This window comes from Centruroides vittatus, unplaced genomic scaffold (genome assembly GCF_030686945.1).
Source record: "Centruroides vittatus isolate TY-2023 unplaced genomic scaffold, ASM3068694v2 contig_876, whole genome shotgun sequence".
In the NCBI taxonomy this organism is placed as follows: domain Eukaryota; kingdom Metazoa; phylum Arthropoda; class Arachnida; order Scorpiones; family Buthidae; genus Centruroides; species Centruroides vittatus.
The window spans coordinates 1144224-1164278 of NW_027122568.1; the positions used below are offsets into that span (position 1 = coordinate 1144224).

Here is a 20055-nt window from a genome sequence, read left to right on the forward strand (position 1 = left end):
TCAACTTTCCCACTTGATTGTTGATACAAAAGGTGACATCCGATCTGATTCTCCGCAAGGAGAGTTTTTTCTATCGGGTATGTTTACATTTTGTAAAAACTATTTTAACATTTCTTTTTTAAAATTTCCCTAAATTCGTGCCAAAAAATTTGCAGGCTCACAATTTTTATACATGTATGTAACCCTTTTTTTAATTTTTTTTTTAATTTAAAAAAAATAGATACATAGCAAAATGATTGCCTTAAATACTCGGGCTACAAATCCACTAATTTTAATAATTAATACTAAGTAATTTGCTACTAGAGATAGAAGTTAGGCATCATCTCTTATCTAAATTAAAATTATGTTAGCAAATTATTTAAAAATTATAATTATTAAGAAATAGTTGAGCATCTGTAATAAAGAACTGAAGAGGAGCAGAAGGCCAGAAATGCATTTCCTGGTATAATAAAGTTGGAATAGTCAATTGCTGATGTGTTCCTTGTATGATTTGTTCTCTTTGGAAAATTTATACTTATCACAAAAGGATCTTTCAAGAGAATGAGTAGCAATTAAACAACAAAATTGGATTATTTAGTTAATGTAGTAATTAATTCTAGTCAAAAATATATCTATATAATCAAGAATCACTTCCATGACTCTATGTCAAGTAAAAAGTCACTGACTGACTATATATATACAGGAATAAGAGTTGCTGACTTTCAGAGGTTAATTTCTCCACACCAAACACCTAAGTAATTCTGAATATCTTGTTTGAAATATAATTGTTTTTGTAGGCATATGCAAAATTTTAGGTTTTTCTATAAAAGGATTACCAAAATATAAGCAATTGAAAAGTGAAAAAACTGCCATAAACAGCTATATATTCTTTTTCTTCATTTGGCACTGGAGATGCTCCTAGAGGAAAAAATACCGAATCTAGGAAGCTCAAATTTTAATCTTTTGTTATCAGTGAGGTGCTCATGAAACATTCATGAGCTTAAAGCTATTTTACTTTTATCACTTAATTTTATGCTTATTAAGGATAGTTGCATTGAAACAAATGATTTGTATTCAAAATATTATCCAGAATAACAAAAGCTCAAATTTATGCACATTAAAATTTTTCACTACAATTTTACTAAACAGTATATTGAAATGATTTGGTTGAAGTGCTGACCAAATTCTATATGATCATCTTAGGTCTGACATGAGGGGGAAAATGGAGTAAAATTTTTTGGGTCTGGGATTCACAGGCCTGGACATCATCTCACAATTTTGTTTTTTATGCAGTAATTATTACAAAAGCACTATTGTTAATATAAAATGCTTAACAATAGCTATTGTTCTTTGTTTTGTAAAATAATGTATTCTGTAAAAATAACTCAAAATAAATTTTCAAATAATTTATTTACTTGGGGCTCATGTAAATTTTTTCCAAGGTCTGGTGATGTCTCTTGATGCCTCTGCTTGATGTAATAACACAATCACTAACCAAAACAATTGAAATCCAAGCAAAAACATCTGAGATTAAAAAAATTGTGTCAAGTAAAAAATTATGACAATTTAGATGATAGTCAATTTTTTTCACTTAGATTTTCTTTGGTAAAGATAAGCTTAGCACTTTGAAGTGAAATGTAGAAAACAATAATATAGGAAAAAATTCTTGTGGGTATCATTTCAAAGCCCAAAGCCTATCTTAACTAAAGAAAGTCAAATATTTTTTCTTTGAAGTTTGTCATCTAGATTAGCATAATTTTTTACTTGGTGGATTTTGTATTTCATATTTGTTTTGAATTTCTTCAGTTAAATAGCAAGTTTATGCATTGGTATTTTCTATTAAAAATTGCTTTGTTATAACATTATAATGGAGCCATTAAAATGTTGCAAAAGATTGACATCACTTTTTCAAATTTGGCAAGCAAGAAGCCTTTTACTGATCCATGAATTATAATCTGAAATTAATGTGAGAATCTGTGGTGACAAGTCTGTTACATAATTCACCTTTGTGTGAAGGTGGACTCGTGAAGCCCGCTCACTTTGTCACTGGATGGCTTTTAGACATAGTTGACATAAGATTTCCCAATCTTATGTCTATTTTCTCTTCACACCAGTTAAGAAGTAATGTATCTTAACTTGCGATTATCAATTTCTGTTTTTAACAATGCTTTAAAATAGGAGAGATTGTATAGTCTTATTACATAGCAAAGTGGTCGCAGACTCATCGATAAGATGACTGGCCTTCACAATACAGCTAAACCAAAGTCCATTTAACAATAACAAAGGTTTAATAAACAAGATAACTTAGTGGTTAAAATACAAAAGGAGAAGAAACTATGTCAATAACTAACTGAATACATCGCTAGAGGGACTGATAGAGAGAGTTTACAATATTGAGTACTTAATACCTCTTGTAGACAGTCAGATGTTTTCGGATCCAGTCTGTTCAAACATTGGGACAATGATCAAGGATCTTTCTAGGAGGTTGCTTTCAGAGGAGAGACAGATGAGAGATGGAAGAGTCGATGGACTAAAGCTTGGCCCATGAGTTTTGAGGAGAGAGTCTTCCTTGAGCCTGGGATTTCTGCCTTTTTTATCTCTGACTCCCCTCCAATTGGGGGTAAGTCTTTCTTATGTGATGAGATGTAAAAGCTGCATCTTAAGGGCAGCTGTCTCATCAGCTGGTGAGATGTACTTGCAGATGTATCATCATCTGGCAAGATAAGATCTTGCCATGGGAAATAGCTCAACTGGACGGAAGTTTTATTTTCCTTTGTATCCATTTCTCACACATAAAAACAGTTTAATTGTGTGAATTATTAAATAAACTTTAGAGAAATTTTCTAACTAAAAGAAAGGCTCTTGTTCTGTCTCCAGCTTCTCACATTAATATCAAAAATGTTCCAGAAGTTAAAGCTAATGGTTTGATATAAGCCTTCCTGTTTCTTATCATCTCTGCACAGATTTATATACAGAATAATTTTCCATTCTTCCAGATCAAATTTCCAAGGTTTATAACTTTTCTTATAATGTTTCTTATTTGATCATTACAATATTTTAGTCACAATTTTTTTTTTTTTTTGTTTCGTTTCTTTTTTGAAGTTATAACCATCATCTCTCAACTGCCTTTTTTCATAATGTAACACAGTCAAACCTTGGTTTTTGAACTTAATTCATTCCTAAATGTTCTTTGAAAACCAATTTGTTCTAAAATTGAAACAAATTTTCTTGTAAGAAACAATATAAAATGGATTAATTCATTCCTGTCCTCCAAAAAGCCCTTTTTTCTAAAAAGATAAAAAATAAAAGAAAAGCTTTGTTTTGGGGGTCAGGAACAGATTAATCCATTTTGCTGTATTTGCTGCATTAACATGACTAAATGACTACAAGTGCAATGTAGTATTATATATAATATAATATTATCTAGATAGCAAAATAATCCATCACCACTAGGGTTTCTCAAACGAGATCACGGGATCCCGGTTGTTTTTTTAACCCAGGAAATTTTTCTTATCTCGGGAAATCCCGCAAATTTCTTAAAAATTCACTTTTTTCTTATTTTGTTTTAAGGTTGGGGAAATTTTGCAAATAGAAAGTATAATTAACTCATAAACTGTCAGAATACATTTGTATTTATTAATTTTAAACCTACTTATTAGGTTTTTTTTTTTTTTTAATTTTTACTCATTATGGCACTTCACAACACGTTGGGGTCACAAAGGGTCAATAATCAATACGTTGCTTATTTGTGGCAGGACTCTCAAAATTCTTTACCTGTAATATCTGTAATAATTGTGCTTATTCTGTCTTAATTTTTAACCATGCCCAGTAGCTTCAATAACTGTGTAACGCCAAGTTGTGCAAATTGGACCAGGATACGAACAAAGTTTGCAAGTATGATGTTTCAATTAAAGCAGTCGAGGTAGACAAATCAAGAATACTAGAGAACAAAAGAAGTACTACAATCTCAAAAATGAACTAGAAATCTTTCAGGATACAGGTGAAAAACACATAATATTTGTCTTCTCTTAAATGCATTAAACACGATTCCAATCACATCAATTGAATCGGAAAAGGCATTCTCGGTAGCAAGACTTTTCATTACTAAAATAAGAATTAGATTGAGTGATCGGAGTATTGACCATCTTTGCTTTTCAAAATCTTATAAAAATTTACAATATTTTGTATTATATTTTATTTAAAAAATGAAAATTGCCTTCTAAGTTAGAAGTTTGATCTGAGTTCATTTTTTTAAAACTCAATTCAAAGCATTTTGTTGTTGTTGTTGTTGTTGTATGCAGTTTCCAGCAAACTGTAATAAATTTTTTCTATTTGTGAAAATTTCTAGTAGTTCAAAGGAAATTTTTAATATATATCTTAACAGCGTTATTAATATGATTCTGGAGGTTGCGGAGCGTCTTAAATTACTTTAAAAGACGAAAAATAATTATATCATTTAATTTCATGATAATTTATTAATGTTAAAAATAATTAATTTTGTCCCGGGATTTCCTGGGATCCCAGGAAACAGTTCACTTTTATTCCGGAATCCGGGGACAAGCAAAAGACAGGGAAATGAGAAACCCTAATCACCACCAACTGAAACTGAAACTAACACTTTATGAAGAAGTGCTATAAATAGATACCCAGATGAAATATAATGAAATCAATCAAGCTGGACAAGTACTTTATCCACACTTTCTGAAATATGATTTGATTTTAATCTTAATTTTAATTAATTTTGACTTTAGTTTTAATTTCAGTTTCAGTGTAAAGACCAGAGTTTTAATTAACTGGCTACCTAGTATTAATAAATATTAATTATATAATATATAATATTATAGAAATAAATTTTTTTTATTTAATTAAACTTAAGCATATTTAAACACTAATTCTTGGATGCTGTTTATATTATGTGAATATCAATTAATGCAGCTTTTATTTATTAATTTTGATTTAAATTGAATTGTGATGCATACCAAAAACCAGAAGTAGTATCTTACCCTCATGCTCACTGAAATCTAATTTAAATAGCAACTGTTTCTTATATTTCTACATGTCTGGTTGTTGTCTGCTAGTTTTATTAATGGCCATCAACATTTATTGGTTTATGTTATCTGGGGGTTTAAAGTTTCCCCAGATAATATAAACCAATAAACGTTGATTTCCTATTCTGTATATAATAAATCTAGTATCACCACAACAAATGTTGATGGCCATTAATTAATAAAACTATTAAGCAGCAATGTGTTATTGATGATTTGTATGGTGACAAAAGGCAATTTCAGCCCCACTAACTTCTGAATTGGTAGTACAGTTGTTGATTGGTCAGGCCGTCGACTTTCTTTAACATAAGAAGTTTGGAACTCCCAGACGACTTATGTTAAATCTTATCTGTGGTCGGCTCTTGCCAAGTAGCTTGTTCCGCAACCAAGTTATCATACAACAACTGGAGCAAATGAGTTCAAAATTTTGTTTGTGAACCAAATTGTTCAAGAAGCAATGCATTCAAAGCCCAAGGTTTGACATTTATAAGTATTGAGTTTTTGCACAAACACCATTTGTGCTGATATACTATTTATAAATGTGTAAGCATAAAGGAAAAATATCAATGTGCAAACTTGCTAATGTTAGAATAGAGAGACAATCATTTTATATGTAAGTTTGAAATAATTATTTTCTTGCATTATTAATGTTAATTTTATAGAAAATTATAATTTATTCATTGATTAAATCAAGTCTATGATTTTTATAATCCATAAATCTAAGTGTATTAAAATAATTTTTAAAAAATTTGAAATATATTGAAATTTCAGACTAAAGTTTGAACCATCAATTTTTTTTGCACTGGGATCACCAATATCTATGTTTTTAACTGTCCGAGGACTTGAAAAGATAGGAGAAGATTACAGATTGCCAACATGTCCCTTTTTTTATAATATATTTCATCCTGTAAGTTTTTCTTTCTTCTTTTAATGTGTTTGTTGTTATCTCATAATTAAATAAGCATTCCATCATCATAAAAAAAATCCAGCAATGAATTGCATAATTTTCCTGGTGAAAAATATTTGTTTATGAAACACACTAGCAAAAGTTTAAAATTGTGTTCCTACCATCTGTTATTAGATTTTATTTAAAAAATAACTTTTGTATTATTAATTATAATAAAAAGACAAAAGACAATTGTGAGGATAGAGACAAGTTTTAAAAATATTGTAAATTACAATAATGATTAAAATTTTAAGTATGATTTTTACCTGAGATATGAGACATGATCTCCTGTGTCTATCCCCTTGAATTTTAATCACCAAGATTTATTAGCATAAATGTTCTTTATAATCAAGTTACCGTGCCAAATTTTGTTTCTTAATCTTTGTTTTATTCTGAGATATTAAACAAAATAGAGAAATACACATGCACAAATGAACACACAAATATGGAAATTTTTTTACTGTTTTGGGTTCCAGAGGTCAAAATTTGGAGATTTGCAAAATAAGTGTCAAATTTGACATGATTCAAACACTTTCCCATGTTATGTATATTTAACAGATGGGTAAGTATTGATAAAAGTGTAGGGTAAAAATTATAGCTATAAAATTCTAAAATAAAATAATTTGGTAAATGTTTATTGATTTCTTAGAACTGAAATATAACAACAATCTGATTGTATTACAAGAGTTATTCAAATCTTTGTTGAAATTTATAACATGTTTGCTTGTTATATAAAAATATGAGATATTTATAATTTTAATAAATATTGAGTTTTAATTCATAGTAAAATTTACAAAAAGTTAGCCATTTGTTATGTAAGAAAAAAGTACTCAATAATCAAACATATCCAAAAAATTGCCTTTCTAAAACAAACAAAAATTTTTTTATTTGAATATTATTTTTGTATTTCAAACATCTACAGAATTTTTAACCATTTCTAATATTTTATTCATGTTTTCACATTAAATATCATCATGTGATTTTCATACTACTATATTTTGAATAATTAAAATTGACAATTAATTTGTGGTAGTTAAGTTTCTAATATCCTTTGTAATCCAAAGATCAAGGTTGTTTTTATTTCATTTAGTCTTTACACAAGAAATTTAGTGTTTTTAATAAATTTAAAGGATTAAAACTTATTTAATTATAGAATGGAAAAATTATTAATGATAATTGTAAGTTTTTAGTTATTTACTAACAATATTATAAAATAAGTATTACTGATTTATTTCTTGTTATAATATTGTTAACAAATGTTTTTTGTCTCATATATTTTTGTAATTTAATCATAGTAAAATGATACTTAAAATTTAAAATGATAAGTTCTCAACAATTATTAAAATAATTTTAACTAGAGTTGTGTTTATTAATAAAAACTGTTTGGTTTTTTTTTTTCATGTATATTTGACAATTTTCCTGAATTCAGTTTGATCCAGTGGTAAGTTTTTTGCTTTTATTTAAAAGAATTTTTTAAAGAAAATTTTAGTTTACTATTATTTTAATAATTTTTTAAATTATTAAATATATAAACTTTACAGATAAAATTCATTTGTGGGGTTTTTCCCCTAATACAAAATATATCTGCTTTAAGACATCTGTCATCTAATATAAAATTGTACATCAACTGGCTGTTTTTGTTTTTAAATACACAATTATTCTTTTTTCTGTAACATAATATTTTTTTGGATTTTTAACAAACTACAGTTATCTACTTGTACAACATGGCACTTTTACAACATGCTTTTGCTCTAACATATTTCAAGATTTTGAAAAATTCTCCATACAAATTTTCACAATTTTTAAATACAAATTCTGTTATTTGATAATTTTTTTCTTTTAGTAAGCATATTGTCTCAAATTTACCCACAGATTTTAGAATATTGAAATTTTTAATTTTTTGTGCTTTCCATCAGGTTTATTTAGAATAAAAACATTGTACTATCAGTTTTCATTATTGTCCTAGCTTTCCTATCAACCAGGTATTATTATCGTAGCTTTCAGACTTTAGCCTTTAAGACTGTCATTGTATTTTGTTTTTATAGATTAATCTTCGTATTTAGTAAAGTTTATTTAAACATTTTTAAAATGTAAGAAAGTATTTCATTTGTCATTTTTACAAATTATTAAAGAAGTATCTTGGTATTCAAACTGTTTCAAACTTGGAAAAATTCACTAGGTCCTTGATTGAACAAGTACGACCCACTAGAACAAATTTTCAATTCGTTATACATAAAAAAATTTTTAAAAAATGAAGACATTGCTGATATTTCTGATCAAGATCAACAAAAAGCTTGGAAGATGACAATACTCTGCAAAATGAAAATGCCATTGTTTAACTAAAAATAATATTAACATGTAATACGGTACTTTTAACTGTAATTGTTAGTTAGTTATTGATTGCTTTGATAAGCATATTTCTCTTACTAATAAAAAAAATATATTATACTTTTGTTAACTTTTGGAACCTAACATCATGTTTTGTATTAGTCCTTTGTTTTGTATAGCATGGATTTGCATAATAGAGCACTTTTTCAGAATCTAAGTACCATGTTATACAGGGGATACCTGTAGATTAATTAAATTTAATAAATTTACATTTTTTTAAGTAATAAATGAAGAAAAATGTAAAAAAGCAGTGAAAAACATCTGATTTTACAATTTTAATTTGTTTTATTTTTGAAAAGTTTTAGAAATTGTAATAAACATTTGAAGATTTACTTAACAAAGACTTTTGCCTATTACATCGCTTCATTTATAATATTAGAGATAAGAAAAACATATGTGAAAAAGTCAGTTTTAGTCATTACTATATTTTTATAATATGTAGTGTATGTACATGTGTATGTAAGAATACTTAGATTTTTTTTTGATTACATTAATTTCAAAAATAAATAAAAACTTATTAAAGTAAATAATAATAATAATTAAATAAAAACTAAGTAACAATATTGGTTGATTAAAAATTATTAGTTTAATATTTAAGTCTTAACCTCAAATTGGTGTTAAAAAGAATGCAATTTTGAGGAACAAGAAATAATTTGAGATACATCAGAGAAATAAGTTACTTTAGTTTTGTAATCTTCATGTTGCCAAAAACTTTATGTATGGCTTTATTCAACAGTAATGATTATCTTATACAAGAACAATTTTCCTTTTTCCAAAGCTGAAAGTTGTTTAATGAATTATTTTAGCTGAATAATCTAAAACTTTTCTGAAGTATATCATTGTCTAACATCCTGGAATGTTTGCTGTCAGAGATCAATGGCATTTTAGAACAATCTCATCTACAAAACTTAAAAACTAATTCTGCAAGCAGTTGAAAACATACATCTATTAGAAAGAATGCATCTTATCTTTAATGTTTTTATCTCAAAAAAGATTTTCAAATATTCTGTTTAATTTTTTGAATGAAAATCAAATTGAGTGCATCAAAATATTATTGAATATTTTAATACAATTAAAAATGGTAAAATGTTCATTAATAATAACATATTATGTCAGTTGTTTTACTGACTGAATTGTTCACTTAAACATTGTACTTTGCTTTAATTGTATTTCAGACTACTATTTAATTTTCAGTTTTTATAAAATACAGAATTGATTATTACAGATTTTTAATTATAAAATATATTATATAAATTGTTAATGTATTCTAATGTTGTTCAGAGTAAATATAAAGTATGAAATTGTATAGTTAAATTATTCTTATAATAATTATTTTAATTAACTAATTATTATAAGAATAATGTAACTATACAATTTCATACTTTATATTTACTTGTATAAATAAAATTTTATTTATACAATTAATAAAATAATGTACAAAATTTAAAGTAGACATAAATTATTTGAGAGAATGTTAATATTCTGAATATTGATTTTATAGGCATATAGAATTGAACCTTTGATTGACCCATCCTTTAATCTAAAACCTGTATTAGTACCACATCATAAAGGAAGAAAACGAATGCATTTAGGTAAATAATAATAAAAATACTTAGGTAAAAAAATCTATTAATTAACACTTCTCAGCAGTTCTCATGTGAAATAGGAGAATAGAGAGTTTGTGGCCGAACTTTTCAACGTGAAAACGTGTACATCAGACATTCAATGCCCCTTTCCTGTAAGCCTAGAAGTTTGACAATGGCATTTGGAAAGTCAGTGGAATCATGCTTGACAGTCCAAATGCCATTGTCAAACTTCTAGGCTTACAGGAAAGCGGCGCTGAACATCCGACATACATGTTTTTGTGTTGAAAACTTCGGCCAGAATTTCTTTATTGATCTTTGTCCCCAACTGCACATATATACAAACCTGAAAACTAAATACAATTAGTTTTCAGATTTGTATATATTATACTTTCACCTTTGTATGTTGGTGCCATGAGTAACCAATATGGTTATATCAAAATTAATTGGTTTGGAAGCTAAGATTAGACAGGAATGCATAACTACAATAGAAGATTGGATAGGCTACCTGGCATAGTAAATAGGCGTTACAAGTTTCAATCTTATTTGGGCCCAATCTTTTCTTCTCAAATATCCTAAATTAAATTTCTAATTATTAAATTTAATTTGAGATTGTGGCTTAACCCACCCACCTACCCACTTGTATTGCTTAATAATTAGACTTAATGAAGCCCAATAAGAATTTGACTGTGCTTGAAAAATTAAAGTACTGATGATTTATTTACAAAATTCAACTCTTGTATGAATATTTTAAAACAATTATTACTTTATCTTGTGATGGATATATAAAAATTGTTTAAATAAAGAAAAACAGAAAAAAAAATTTTTTAATCCATATTAATTTCTAAAATTTAATTTTTAAAATATAGCATTTTATTAAATTAAACTGCTGTTTTAGTTTTAAGATTAGATGAATCAAGTCATATATTTTTATTCTTTATTTTTTACAATATTACTGGTGTTGTTGTTCAGACAATGGTTGCCACTCCCATACAACAATGAAGCAAAAGACAGTAAAATGAATAAAAAAAGTGCAATAAAACAAATGTAATAAAGCAGTTTTTTTGCAAGCAGCCTTGAATTTAGTTTAAAGTTTTAATAATATATATTATTGGTTTGAAAAGAATGAAGGTTAATATGTTAATTGTTAAAATGATTTCAGAATTTTAAATAACAGACATTATTTCTGAATAAACATAATAAAAAAAATTTTTGTATAGAAATTAGAGAGAGTTTATCACGAATGGGTGCCGATTTGAAACAGAAGTTACTCGATCCTCTCTGGAATACTTGGAATTCAATAAATGAATTTGCACGGGCTCACAGATTTGGGTATCAACCAGAGGATCCGTCGATAACAGGCTCACAAGAAAGCACAGTTGGATTAGATATGCAAAGTAATCCTCAGGAATTTGATGACAGTGAAAGTACAGGTAAGATCTAAAAAATGTGCATTTCTTCTCCTTTGAAATAAAAATATGTAAATTTGTATTTTCTTTTAGTATCAACTGATTTCAATGTGGATGATGATGTTCAAATTGGACAATTGAATGCTGGAAAAAGAATAGATTATGTACTTCAAGAAAAACCAATTGAAAGCTTGAATGAATATTTATTTGCTTTAGGGAGTCATGCTTGCTATTGGTAAGTAAATAATGTGTTCATTTTAAACATAATTTAAGATTTAATAATTTGTTGATTTTGAGAATAATATAATGTAAAAATTAATTTGTAGTTGTTAATACTTATATTATTTTGTTTTAAGCACACATTATAAATTGTTTACTTAAAAAGAATCAGAATACTCCAGTATAATGAAAAAGCATATTTTTCTATTACAGTTAAGTATTTAATAGTTCTTTACCATGATAGTTCATTTATAATGGAACAGGGTTGTTTAGAGATTAATGAAAACAAATCCATTGACATAAAACAATAAAAATAGACAATAATTTTCTGCATATAACCAGTGAATTATCAATATTTCATAGAAAATTTGAAAGTAAGTGTGGGTTATGATGTGAGTAATTACAAATTAAAATCAAAGATAACTAACTCAACAAAACTTCAATCAACAGCATCTTTAAAAATATGAAAAATTCTTTGCATGCTGCAAACTTGTTCATTTTCCATTACAATTTTTTCCCAAAGCATACATAGATAAGTATGCCTTATCTTTAGTTCTTTTCCATTCATTTTGTGTGTCAATCCATACCTTAACTGAACTTATATATTTAAAGTTGGTAATTCTATATGTAATGAGACTCAGAACAATTTAGAAGCAGGCTGTTGATTTTGTTGTATGTTAATTCTAAGAGACAGTGATAAATCATTGATTCTCAACTCACATTATTGAATATTAAAGACTAAAAAATTAATTATTAATAGAAAACATTTTAATAAGGTTGATATTTTATTATTTGATAAAATAATTTTTGTTTCAGTTTTTATTTCAAAGATTTTTTTCATTTGGCAACTGTTTTAAACACTTAAATAGCATTGTGGTATATCTCACATATATATCTCTCATATATATTAGTTATGCAATGAATATTCGGTTACTACTTGGCCGAATATCGAATACCTAAAAACAGGAGTAAGAAATAACAAAAACACAGTAAATTAATCATTTTGGTAACTTTTATTAATTGCTGAACATTACATTTCAAGTTTGAGAAAGCACAATTTTTTGCTTATTTATCTAAAAGATCAAACAAAAAGTAATATAACTAAGTTATTTTTTTTTAAGAGATCAAAAAAAGATAACAAATCAAATGAAAACTACCTACTTATTATGTAATTTAATCATCTATGTTATATATTCGTATATAAAAGAACAAGTCCTGATAGGATAATTAATGCAGAGCCAAAACTACTGGTGCTAGAAACTTAAAAATTTGAAGGTGTTCCTTTTGTAAAGTTTAGGCAAGCTAAGAAAAGATTTTACAAAATTCAACTCTAAAGGGGCAAAAAGGGTAAGTCACAGTTATGATTTCACAGATTTGAGACAGCTTGGTAGCCTGAACACCCCCAAGCTTTCGCCCATGCACACTAAGTGACTTTCATTACAAGCATTTAGCTTTCCAAAGTCTACGAGAACAATTATTTGGCATTGATGGCCACAAATTTTGTGCCAATAAGCTGCCTTGACTTGTTCGATTATGTTATCAATTCAATTTCATATTTATTTTCACATTTTCTCTTCAGTCCTTCTCTGTTCTTTTTCCGTTATTTACACGTGTAGGTCATTTCATTGTTATCATCACATCACATACTGCCATGAGGATCTTGTCTGTCCACTACAACTGTGAAGAATTAATGCGATTTGTGAAGCGTAGTGACAGCAGGCCAATAGAGAGCAGGGTGTGCAATCCTTGCCATAATGTGGTTTGTGTGCCAATTTTCATACCTGTGTTAATCAAGCCGAATAGTTTGGCCGATTATTTGGCCTGAGGCCAAATATATTATTTATTGCAACATTAATATATATTTATTTACACTACACTGATAATCTAACTAAAATGAAAGAAACAGTTTTTTTTTTTTTTTTTGATTGAACCTGCTTAAATTGCATACCAGTAAAATGCTATGTTTTCAAAGGTACAGGTTATGAATAACTTTATTTCTGTTCTATAATTTTTAGTAGGAGTATTGCTGGTGTAAATTATCTATAGGAAATTGTGATGATGGAAAAAATTAAACATTAAGCAAAATGTATTCTGTATTTTGTTTAAGAATAATGTGAGTGCAATTTAATTCTTCTGTAAATACAAATGTTACCCACATTTTGTTAATTTATTATTTATTTTGCTGTATATATAATTGCAATTGTTAAGTATGATAGACTAGGCATGAAAACAACACATCTAATAGCTGGCTGTAGTAGTAATCATATTCCCAGTTGAATCCATGATAGGATTTAAAATATAGTCATTTTAGTGAATGACCATTTATTTTGTTTTTATTGTGGATTACATAGAAATAGGAAAAGGGAAAAAAATGAATCTTTAGATCTGTTTTAAAAAATGTGGATTTGTATTCCATCATAGATTCTGATAAAAATAGAGTTCATATATGACAATTTAAAGGGCATTATTCAGATTTTATCAAAGGAGTATATAACCTCATCTGAAAAATGAACAAATGTATGTAATTATACATTAAGATCATGTATTGTTGTTTTTGTTTAATTTGATTAAACATTTATTTGCCATAGTTTCAAGATTGTTTAATTGGATATTCACATTCTCATCATTACCTAAATTGAAAATCAAACTCTTTATTCATTATTACTACTAACAGTTTTGGGACTTAATACAATATATTCCGAATTCACAATTTTTCATCAATTTTAGTGTTGATTTTAAAATCGTATTTTATCAGTTTCAAGCTTTTCCTCTCTATTATTGAATTATTTAAAGATTTATGTAATTGGAATTAATTTTTTCCCTTTCAGGGAATCTGAAGATACTGTTTTGATGGTCATAAAGAAAATATATGCACTGATGAACGTCTTTCCCATCACCAGAGGTCCTCGGTTGCAGCATAACATACCTTTGTATAATCCGGCATTATCTTCTCAGTCTCGGTTCACCGACATTTCTCCTTCCGGCCTGTCGCTGTCCTCTTCTGCCGGACAGTTACCCCAGGTGGGGATATCGCCGACCCAGTCCTCTCTAGACACGCCTCAGAGTACCGTCGCTTCTCCGGTGGTCAATCCTTCTCAGAGTCAAACGATTGGTCCCCCTCCTCTCTCGGGTTTCGTCAAGGCTTCCCCGCTGGTCCGAAAATGAGAAGAATTGTAGATATTTGTACAGAAAGAATGCCCAAAAACATCAAAAGATTCAATAATCAATTCTATGCAATGTTTTCCTAAAACTTGCATTTGAACTTTTTCACATGATAGAATGAACATTCCCAGTCCAGTTCTTTGGATTTTTCTTGTATTGTAAGATTTGATTTTATTGTTTGTTCTAAATCCAATCATAATGTTTTTCAATAAATAAATTTGTTTTATTCTTTCATTTCCTTACTTTTGAAATTCATTCATCAAATATATTCTATTTATCCAGTCATTTTAAAAGCAACAAGATTACATCAAAGTTTTATTGATAATAAATTGTCATTGTTATTTATTAATTTTCTGATACCCAAATTTTTAATAATTTAATATTAATTGTAATGATTGTAACAGACTTTTATGATATAAGATAAATGACTTAATGAGAATGGAATGCTAACTAGATTGTGATTTCTACTTGCTGCAGGTACATTATTATTATTGTGACTGATAGTGCCACGAGTGTCACTGTATTCCCAATATTTTCTAAAATTTTTAATGGATAATAAATTTTTTTGTTAATGACCAGTTTCAATAATTAATTACCATAGTAAAATAATTTTTTTTCTATTTTAATTATTCATCTTTATATTAAATGACAGCCATCTTGTTTTTAATCTTAATGTAAAAAATTTATACTAGAATTCTTTTAAAATTTTAAATTTGTAAATTGAAACACTTATTTCCAACAGGAAGCCGACGCCCCTATTGTAGCATTTTGAGTTTTCACATGCAGAAACTTTCTATGCAAAGGAAAATAGTGGACCATCTCCAGTTTTCTATACAAAAATAAAGATTCAAATAGTCCACGGAGAGGAAATTGCGCTAATATTGGAATATGACAAGAAGTTTTACAAAACTAATACTTTGCAGAAATGCAAGTACTTCACAAATATGGCGAATTTATCATCTGCAGTAATGCATTGAATGATTGTTTTAGCAAGATTAAGGGAAAAACAAAGCAAAATGAAAAAATGCCACAAAATAAAAGGAAAATTAGTAGAGCTGTAGTGACGAATGTAAAACTGGTGACATTATAAACCTATTTTGTTTGATTATGTGTGTGAAATCCGGAATTTTTATAGACAAAATTTTTAGTTATTTTCCCTCCTATTGTTTAAGGAATTTGCGAGAAAAAATACTCCGCTGGGAAAATATACAACTCTAAAACTGTCAACATTCTAAAGCTGGACTTGCAAGGGAAGTTTACAATTAACGTCCAATTTCACCACTTTGTTTTGGTCCCGGGAACACCTGTAACCTCCACACCTGCTCCAATAACCTTTACCTCCTACAACAATCGATCACATGACAGATTTTCGCATCAAAAAGTTATAAAAACAGCTGCATCGCCCTCCAGGAGGGGGAAAGCCTGAGCGGATAGTCGAACAGCAATCCAATCTCGACGAAACTTTTCCTTGGGGAGTGATAACGACGGAAAGGAAAGGAGTTGTACATCTTTGAGGAATTTACACCGAGGTATGGCAACCAATAATGTAAACTCTCTCTCGGCCTCCTTACGCGTATTAGAAAGCTAGAGAACTTAATCGGGAAATCTCGGTGTTAGAGTTTGTAATCGTTTGTTTAGTTATTTCAAATAAGTCTTTGTTTCATTGTTAATGGTGTTATTTACTCGTATATCGCCTACACCTTACTGTCGACCCCTCTCACCTCCCTCCACTCGACTGACAAAAAGAATCCGACTCCTCGGGATCATAAACGTAAACCAGCCATCTCCTGACAAGCGGGCGGGTCTCGCCGACAAAAAGAGGTACGACATCGTCTACCTACCCACACATGGAATAATTTATTTTGGGATATGACGTTCATATTTGAATTATTTTTCAGAGAGGCTTGAAAAATATTACACGAATTTAATAAACTGGCAGATCAAACTATCCAGGATACTTAGGCATGATTACACCTATAAATATGAAATGTAGGAAAACCAAAATTAGAAAGAAATGGCCAAAAGATTACATCACTTTATAAGGTTAATTATTAAAAAGTTTAAACAATGTTTGGGTTATAACTCGATACAATCTGCACATTACGTAGTAAATTTTACTATTAAAATCAGAAAAAAAGAAAAAATAGAGTAGCTTATGTTTATTTCGGCCGGATATTTCAAAACAAATACAAATTGCAAGCAAAAACATTTTGTTACCGTAATCTTTCTAATAATTTGCAAAAGTTAAGCTATTGCACTTGTAAACTTTTAAATTTTTCAAATGTTTCCGATAAAGACACAAACTTTTAATTTCAGTTTTCTTTCTCTCCCTCGTACAAAATGTAATTGGAGATTTTCCTTCAGTTTAACGAAAGCCAATTTTAAAAATTCTTTGATATTCGAGTAAATTTTTCACGAAATTTTACGAAATTTGCAAGACAGAAAACCTTATGGAATTTTATACACTAACGTGACGTCATTCGCTAAACGTCATCGACGACGACAATTAAATTTCAGCTTCATCCGGGATTGTTACCCAATCAACAATACAAACGCCGTTGTTGTTGGTCTGAATCGAAACTCCATTTTTGTATCGCCGGCACTTTCCAAGAAAAATACCGATTTTTTTTTTTCTTGTTTTAGAAGAAATAACGGAAGAAAAAAGCTGAGAAAGTGCAGAATAATCGAGGGAAAAGGGAAAGACAAACACCGTATTTCAGTAAAGGAAACAAAACTGAAATGAAACATTTGGAAGTCGACATTGCCAACTCACATCAAATTATTATGAAAAGAATCATTCTTAAACGAATTCGTATTACGGGTAAATCACTTTATTTAATATACCGTATTTTACGGACTATAAGACGCACCTGAATTTTGGAGGCAATTTTTCGAAGAAAAAAGTGCGTCTTATAGTACGTAAAATACGGTAAGTGTTATGTAGGTTATCAGAATATTTTCTTATGTTTCCTCAAGGGAACAAAATTCCCTTATTGGATTTCCCCGATTAAATTTGAAACCGTGTCTTCTTATTTACTTTGTTTCTTCAGCACGAATCTTAATCAACTGCACTTCATTGTGCCGAAGAAACAAAATAGATTTCCCTTAGGAAATTCCATTTCGGGTTCCCTGGCTGTCTACGTGAAATTGTATAAATATATGTCTCCCCATCTAAACCGAGAGTTCGAGGATACGGTTTCATTCTATAAAAGACATACTAATAGACTGATAGTCTTTGGTGAAACCAGAGCGGTTGAGACATCAACCTATGGCTCTGAAGACCGGGTATCGAATCTGGGTGGGCTAAGAAACTCGAGAATTTTTGTGGGTAAATCGGATATATCGTGCTGTGTCCCTTACCCATGAGCCCTAGACAAAAGATCCTTGTAAGCTAGGTTCTTGTCCTCCGTGTAACAAAATAATTTTCGTTCCGAACGAGCTGCATAGCAAACCGTACCTTTAGTGACCGCTTTTTACATAATTCATAAAATAAACGTTCGGTAACCCATATTAAGTATTAGGCCTATCACTTCATTTATTTAGTATACTTATTTCAAACATGATGCGGGTAATACAACGGTACTCTTACCATAAAGGATTATTACAAGTTTAATATAATATCGCAATATATTCCAAACATTTTTATATTTTAAATGTGTTGTTAATTGTTATATTCGGAAAAAAACTTATCACTGTTCCATAGATTTAAAAAAAATAAACATGACGTGTAGAACAGGTTGAAAACGTTCGTTAAAGTGAATAAATAATTCTCAGTGACATAATGTATTGTGAAAATTAAGAAGCCTCTTGCTAGGTATAAACTAATTAACTAAGTACAATATTACATAAACAAAATTGATTAAAAAAAACAATAAAATATTTAAAAATTTTAAATCATAAAGATCCAGGAAAAAACAAAGAATTGTAACCTACATACTTAAAAGCAAAGCACAAAAATTTCATTTCTACGTCAATCCAATGGATAGTTTCCCAAAATGCAAAAACACAAAACACACTTATACAGCGAAAAAACCACCATCTGTGAGCTAACCAAGAAACCTAAATACAAAACAAATCAAAATATAAACCGAACTGTATGGGTAATAATTTAAAAAAACCAACAACAAAATATTACCTCAAAATTAGCTAAAAAATATTTCATTTTCTCAATAAAAAAGCATAGGTTACAATTTGTGACATTTACCATTAAGGCCCAATCATTTTTTTATAACAGAAATAACAGTCAGAACAAAACTACTTTTACGCTGTATTGAAAGAAACCCCGTGTAACTATCACGTCATACGCATTTAGCAACGTATCACCTTGGCAGCATGGAATAAACATGATGTATACTTACTCCATGCTTCACAAGGTATGCAAATACCTATCCAATAACACTGCAAAACATTTAATTTACATTAAGAGGAAATTTTCTGGTTTTTCTTTTTTTTATGACATTTTCCAAAATACTTTTCGTTAAAAATAAACTTCAATAAGTAACTTGTTATTTTTCGTTTATTCGCTTGTGCCAACGATAGATCTGACACCTAGCGGTATTAGCGCGAACTACATAATGGCGGCTGCTATGGGTATAAAGTAGTTTGTTAGAATAGAAAGTGTTCACCCTATCTAATATAGGCCATCGTCAGGTTTAATATTATAAATGTTCCAAAATGGAACGTACCGTTTTCGAATATTTTACATATTTAAAATTCAAAAAAATAATTTAACTTTAAAATAAATTGAAAGAAGTGTGTATATTAAATAAATAAATAAACAAATAAAACATAGAAAACAAAGCTAAGTAGAAAGAAATGATTTAAAGGTTTTTAAGTGCCATTCTTTTTTCTATTATATATTTCCACACTGTTGGAAGCGCATTAGCATCCATAGCATTTAGGCAACGGTTTTTCATTTTACTTTTATAAATTTCCACCTTTTCCATCTCCAACGCAATGGATGGAGAGTGCACCGTTTAAATGACTTTAGCCTCTTCCCATTTTACAATCGTTCCTTCAGTCTGTGCTATAATTGATAATATTGTGTTGTTGTGTCGTTTGTCAACGTTGTATCAAATGCTCTTTTTTTATAAAAATCGAGAATGATCTATAAAAGAGCACCTAATATCTGTAGCTTGCTACGGAACGATAAAGACAGCGTAAAAAAGGAAGGTAAAGCTGGGGTATATAAAATTCCATTTGAAAATCAACAGTTAGGAATCGAAAAAGATTATGTGGGTGTGACTAGAAGAAACCTGGCGGTACGTCTGCGAGAACATACATACAATTTTGACAAAGGACACAACACTATTAGCAATTATGGC

General features: G+C 28.9%; 1 protein-coding gene across 1 annotated transcript in view; it reads left to right on the plus strand.

Annotated features, from left to right (window-relative positions):
- The window catches only part of PAPLA1 (Phosphatidic Acid Phospholipase A1), a 51527-nt gene extending 36562 nt beyond the window's left edge, over positions 1-14965 (plus strand). The window contains exons 12-17 of the mRNA XM_067279756.1: positions 5796-5931; positions 7400-7411; positions 9860-9950; positions 11162-11374; positions 11444-11585; positions 14398-14965. Coding sequence (XP_067135857.1) covers positions 5796-5931; positions 7400-7411; positions 9860-9950; positions 11162-11374; positions 11444-11585; positions 14398-14734 — 931 coding nt within the window. The 3' untranslated portion in view covers positions 14735-14965. The remainder of the gene's footprint in view (positions 1-5795; positions 5932-7399; positions 7412-9859; positions 9951-11161; positions 11375-11443; positions 11586-14397) is intronic.
- The last annotated feature ends 5090 nt before the right edge of the window (positions 14966-20055 follow it).